Source organism: Anomalospiza imberbis, chromosome 26 (assembly GCF_031753505.1).
Source record: "Anomalospiza imberbis isolate Cuckoo-Finch-1a 21T00152 chromosome 26, ASM3175350v1, whole genome shotgun sequence".
Lineage (NCBI taxonomy): Eukaryota > Metazoa > Chordata > Aves > Passeriformes > Viduidae > Anomalospiza > Anomalospiza imberbis.
Window position 1 is genome coordinate 2490202 of NC_089706.1, and position 6032 is coordinate 2496233.

General features: G+C 53.6%; 2 protein-coding genes across 4 annotated transcripts in view; one reads left to right on the top strand and one right to left on the bottom strand.

Annotated features, from left to right (window-relative positions):
• Window positions 1-6032, bottom strand: part of LOC137462700 (acidic mammalian chitinase-like) — a 134109-nt gene that overhangs the window by 22153 nt on the left and 105924 nt on the right. The window lies entirely within an intron of this gene.
• The window catches only part of TOMM6 (translocase of outer mitochondrial membrane 6), a 120526-nt gene that overhangs the window by 956 nt on the left and 113538 nt on the right, over window positions 1-6032 (top strand). Inside the window, exons 2-4 of one of the 3 annotated variants that reach the window (XR_010993759.1) lie at window positions 33-134; window positions 582-645; window positions 788-1061. Coding sequence is in view for 2 of the 3 variants with exons in the window: in XM_068173316.1 (XP_068029417.1) it covers window positions 33-129 (97 nt within the window). In the remaining variant the exon portion in view is untranslated. Of the gene's footprint in view, window positions 1-32; window positions 139-581; window positions 1062-6032 lie in introns of those variants that run through there. The other 2 variants (XM_068173316.1, XM_068173318.1) reach the window with 2 other exon arrangements.

A 6032-nucleotide genomic window follows, 5' to 3' on the forward strand; every position in this document is an offset into this window, starting at 1 on the left:
AGCTCAGCGCTGCTGGGATTTTGTGGTTGCAGGAACCTGCTGCTGAACCTGGGGCTGTTTGCCGCCGGGGTCTGGGTGGCCCGGAACCTGACCGACATCGACCTGATGGCCCCACAGCCGGTCCCGTAGCTCCGGTCAGTCCGGGGGAGGGACCGAGGAGCGGGACCGGGAATATCCTGAGCTGGGAGGGACCCGCGGGGATCAGATCCAACCCCTGGCCTGCACAGACACCCCAAAATCCCACCCTGGGCATCCCAAAATCCCACCCTGGGCATCCCTGTGGTGCTCTGGCAGCCTCGGGGCCGTGCCCATTCCCTGGGGAGCCTGGGCAGTGCCCAGCACCCTCGGGGGGAAGCACCTTTCCCAAAATCAATCCTCAGGCTCCCGAATCCAGCCCTTCCCTGGGTGCTGTCCCTGCTCACCTGAGTTTGGAGCTGCAGCCCCCCGAGGCTGAACAAACCCCCCAGACTCACCCTGCCCCCAGGACAGCGCTGTCACCCCCTGAGGTGACACAAATCGGGGTGAGCCCGCCCCAAACCCCGCAGAACCAGCTTCCCTGACGGTGCTGACTCCTGTCCCAGGAAGGAGCCGGAGCTGCCGGGAGCAGAGCTCGCCCTCTCACCAGGACTGGAGCCGTGGAGCTGCTCTGATCCCTTTGGAGCTGCTCTGGTCCCCCTGGAGCTGCTCTGAACCCTTTGGAGCTGCTCTGATCCCACCTGGAGCTGCTCTGAACCCTTTGGAGCTGCTCTGATCCCACCTGGAGCTGCTCTGAACCCTTTGGAGCTGTTCTGATCCCACCTGGAGCTGCTCTGATCTCCCCTGGAGCTGCTCTGATCCCATCTGGAGCTGCTCTGATCCCATCTGGAGCTGCTCTGGTCCCCCCTGTGCTGCCTGGAGCAGTGACAAGGACAAAAGGTTTAATGCTGAGAGGGAGAATTGATTTCCCATCCATTCATTCCTTTGGGAATTGTTTCCTTGAGGATGTGCATGGAATTTCCTTCTGTAACCCCACCCCCAGATGTTTATTAAATTTTATGGAATAACAACACAACCCACTGGAATTTATTTCTGTTTTCTCTTCGGTTTTTTTTGTTTTGTTTTGTTTTTTAATAAGAAACTTCAGCTTACAAAAAAACAAGGTGTAAAAAGAGTAAAGATTTACAAAAAAAAAAAAAAAATCATAAAAACATGATTTCTATTTCACACCCGAGAGAGACAGGGACGAGCCCAGCCCTGGGACCCGGCAGCTGCTGCTGCCAGGGGAAATCCAGCTGGGATGGAACTGAAATCCAGCCTGGGATGGAACTGAAATCCAGCCTGGGATGGAACTGAAATCCAGCGGGGATGGAACTGAAATCCAGCCTGGGATAGAACTGAAATCCAGCGGGGATGGAAATGAAATCCAGCGGGGATGGAACTGAAATCCAGCGGGGATGGAACTGAAATCCAGCGGGGATGAACTGAAATCCAGCGGGGATGAACTGAAATCCAGCGGGGATGGAACTGAAATCCAGCCTGGGATGAAACTGAAATCCAGCGGGGATGGAACTGAAATCCAGAGGGGATGGAACTGAAATCCAGTGGGGATGGAACTGAAATCCAGCCTGGGATGGAACTGAAATCCAGCGGGGATGGAACTGAAATCCAGCGGGAATGGAACTGAAATCCAGCGGGGATGGAACTGAAATCCAGCCTGGGATAGAACTGAAATCCAGCGGGGATGGAACTGAAATCCAGCCTGGGATGGAACTGAAATCCAGCGGGGATGGAACTGAAATCCAGCGGGGATGAACTGAAATCCAGCCTGGGATGGAACTGAAATCCAGCGGGGATGGAACTGAAATCCAGCGGGGATGGAACTGAAATCCAGCGGGGATGAACTGAAATCCAGCGGGGATGGAACTGAAATCCAGCGGGGATGAACTGAAATCCAGCCTGGGATGGAACTGAAATCCAGCGGGGATGGAACTGAAATCCAGCGGGGATGGAACTGAAATCCATCCTGGGTTGGAACTGAAATCCAGCCTGGGATGGAACTGAAATCCAGCCTGGGATGGAAATGAAATCCAGCGGGGATGGAACTGAAATCCAGCGGGGATGGAACTGAAATCCAGCTGGGATGGAACTGAAATCCAGCCTGGGATGGAACTGAAATCCAGCGGGGATGGAACTGAAATCCAGCGGGGATGGAACTGAAATCCAGCCTGGGATGGAACTGAAATCCAGCGGGGATGGAACTGAAATCCAGCGGGGATGAACTGAAATCCAGCGGGGATGGAACTGAAATCCAGCGGGGATGGAACTGAAATCCAGCTGGGATGGAACTGAAATCCAGCCTGGGATGGAACTGAAATCCAGCGGGGATGGAACTCCACGCACGGAGTTTCCTGGAAGTCTGAGGAGAGCTGGGCTGGGGCAGGGAGTGCTGGCTGTTGGGAGGAGAAGCCTTTGGGTGTTGCACAGCACGGAGGGCCCTGGGCTGGGGCTGGCACGGCCAGGCTGGGGACACTGGGGACACCAGGTGGGAGCTGCGCCTGGGAGTTACTCACAGGTTGCACAGAGGCTGCTGGGAGGTACTCACAGGTTGCACAGGGGCTGCTGGGAGTTACAGGTTCTACAATGGCTGCTGTGAGTTATTCACAGGTTGCACAGAGGCTGCTGTGAATTACTCACAGGTTGCACAGGGGCTGCTGGGAGTTACTCACAGGTTGCACAAAGGCTGCTGTGAGTTACTCACAGGTTCCACCATGGCTGCTGTGAATTACTCACAGGTTGCACAGAGGCTGCTGGGAGTTACAGGTTCTACAATGGCTGCTGTGAGTTACTCACAGGTTCCACCATGGCTGCTGTGAATTACTCACAGGTTGCACAGGGGCTGCTGGGAGTTACTCACAGGTTGCACCCGGGCTGGGGACGCATTTCCCGGGGGTTTGAGTTTGGGGCGTTGTGGAGCAGCTGCCCTCAGGGGTGGGGACAGGGCTGCCCCTCGTGCCCAGAATTCTCTTTCCAGAGCTGCGGTTTGATCACCCCATGAATCCTGCAGGTCTCTCTGAAGGGGGACAGTCCCTGCAGGAAAAGGGAATTCATTCCCATCTTCCAGGCCCTTCAGGGTTCATCTCAGGTTTCATTTGCTCCCACTAATCCCCCCCTGTCGGGGCCAGGCTCTGCCTTGGATCCAGGGGTGATTTGGGACAAACCTGGCTGCATGAAAAAGAGCCAGGAACAGTCAGGAATTCTGGAATATCCCGAGCTGGAAGGGACCCACAAGGATCAAGCAGGAACCCAGAGAATCCCTCCCCCCATCTGCCCCTCAAGGCCCTTCATTTGTAGCCCTTAATTAATGAACTAATTGGATTCTCCTGTCACTTGCTGCTGTCCTTGAGGAGGACACTGCGGGCCCGGCACTGGCATCAGGAACGATGGGAAACGGGAATTTTTCTCTGACACAATCCCAAGTTTTTTGCTTGCTCTGCTCAATTTTTCCAAGGACGGGAGGTTGAAATTCCCAGGAAAAAGTGGGATTTGGGAGCTTTTCCCCCACAGCAACAAAGGTTGGCAGCTCGTGTTTATCGGATGAGACAAAAGGAGCAAAAAGGGAGGAGGAAAAACACTTGGAGAACTTCCCTGCCTGAAAACTGAATATTAAAAAAAAAAAAAAAACTCATATTTTTTGATTATTAAAAAAAAAATAACCCAGATTAACAGACATCAGTTGTAATATTCAGATTAAAAGGTGAAATGTGAACAGCCAAGCCCCAAAATTACAAAAAAACCACACCTGAGGTGCAACTGTAGAAATGACTGTAAATAGTCCAGCTAAGGCTCTTTTTTCCCCCCACAGAATTCCCAAAATCAGGCTGATTTCAGATACAGACTTTTTGTTTTTGTAGCTTTTCCAGCTCCACGTGGATTTTGGGATTTCACATTCCTCCCCTTGGGTGGCCCTGCAGGAATAGAGACCTCCAAAGGTGGCACCACCCCTGTGCCAACCCCAATAAATGACATTTTTTACTGATTTTTCACCCCAAAAGCAGTGACAGAGCCCACCCTCAATGTGGCATTGCCACCACCCCGTTCCCCTGAGGAAAAGCAGCCACATTTGTACAAAAAAAAAGGGGAATTTTCTCCCAATTCCGACTTCTGCTGCCACAGCTTTTGGAAACTCTTCCCAATCCAGGTGATGCCAGCAGAAACTTGGAGCTCAGGCTTTGCTTTGGCTGCTGGATGTGCCACTCGGGGACATTCCTGGCGGTTTTCTTGGGTCTCAAACCACATTTTTGGGGGTTAAAACCCACTTTATGTGTGCTAAAACCCATTTTTGGGAATTAAAATCCTTTTTTTTTTTTGTGGGTTAAAACCCATTTTTTGTGTGCTAAAACCAACCTTATGTGTGTTAAAACCCATTTTGGGGGGTTAAAACCCATTTTATGTGTGTTTAAACCCATTTCTGGAGGTTAAACCCCATTTTCTTCACAGCAGAACTCCATAAAAATCCCATTTTTGAGGGAATTTAGCTGCCAGCTGAGTTCAGGCCAGAGAAAACCCGGGAATGTGGCACAGAAATTGGAGCTCCAGGGGCAGCAGAGGGAGGAATTGAGAGGAATTTCAACGTTTTTCCAGCAGGAACAGCTCTGGGATGCAGCAGGCCACTCAAGGGTACTGTACCTGTTCCTCTTGGAGCTGGAGCAGGATTTTTAGGGATTGGGGGGTGTTGATCCAGGGGGATTCTCCTGTTTCATTCCTCTTTGACAGGGGATGAATGAACAGCATCAACCTTCATCATTCCATGGTTTTTTGGAGCCAAAAAGACACTCAAAACCCAAGATTCTGCCCAAAATCAGAACTGCCCAGCTCCAGAAGGTTCTCCAAACATCTTGCTCTGATCCCATCCCTGCTGCCCTGATCCCATCCCAGCCCTGATCCCATCCCTGCTCTGATCCCATTCCTGTTCTGATCCCATTCCAGCCCTGATCCCATTGCTGCCCTGATCCCGTCCCTGTTCTGATCCCATCCCTGATCCCATCCCTGCTCTGATCCCTGCCCTGATCCCATCCCATCCCAGCCCTGATCCCGTCCCTGCCCTGATCCCATCCCTGCCCTGATCCCATCCCAGCCCTGATCCCATCCCAGCCCTGATCCCATCCCTGCCCTGATCCCATCCCTGCCCTGATCCCATCCCTGATCCCATCCCTGCTCTGATCCCATCCCTGATCCCATCCCTGTTCTGATCCCATCGCTGCCCTGATCCCATCGCTGCCCTGATCCCATCCCTGCTCTGATCCCATCCCTGATCCCATCCCTGCCCTGATCCCATCCCTGATCCCATCCCTGCTCTGATCCCATCCCTGATCCCATCCCTGCTCTGATCCCATCCCTGCTCTGATCCCATCCCTGATCCCATCCCTGTTCTGATCCCATCGCTGCCCTGATCCCATCCCTGCCCTGATCCCATCCCTGTTCTGATCCCATTCCAGCCCTGATCCCATCCCTGCCCTGATCCCATCCCAGCCCTGATCCCATCCCTGCCCTGATCCCATCCCTGCTCTGATCCCATCCCTGATCCCATCCCTGCTCTGATCCCATCCCTGATCCCATCCCTGCCCTGATCCCATCCCTGCTCTGATCCCATTCCAGCCCTGATCCCATCCCTGCCCTGATCCCATCCCTGCTCTGATCCCATCCCTGCCCTGATCCCATCCCTGCTCTGATCCCATCCCTGATCCCATCCCTGCTCTGATCCCATCCCTGCTCCGATCCCTGCCCTGATCCCATCCCTGATCCCATCCCTGTTCTGATCCCATCCCTGCCCTGATCCCATCCCTGATCCCATCCCTGTTCTGATCCCATCCCTGCCCTGATCCCATCCCAGCCCTGATCCCATCCCTGCTCTGATCCTATCCCATCCTTGATCCCATCCCTGCCCTGATCCCATCCCTGCCCTGATCCCATCCCTGCCCTGATCCCATCCCTGCCCTGATCCCATCCCAGCCCTGATCCCATTCCTGCAGTTTCCCCACAAAGAAGGGGAAGAT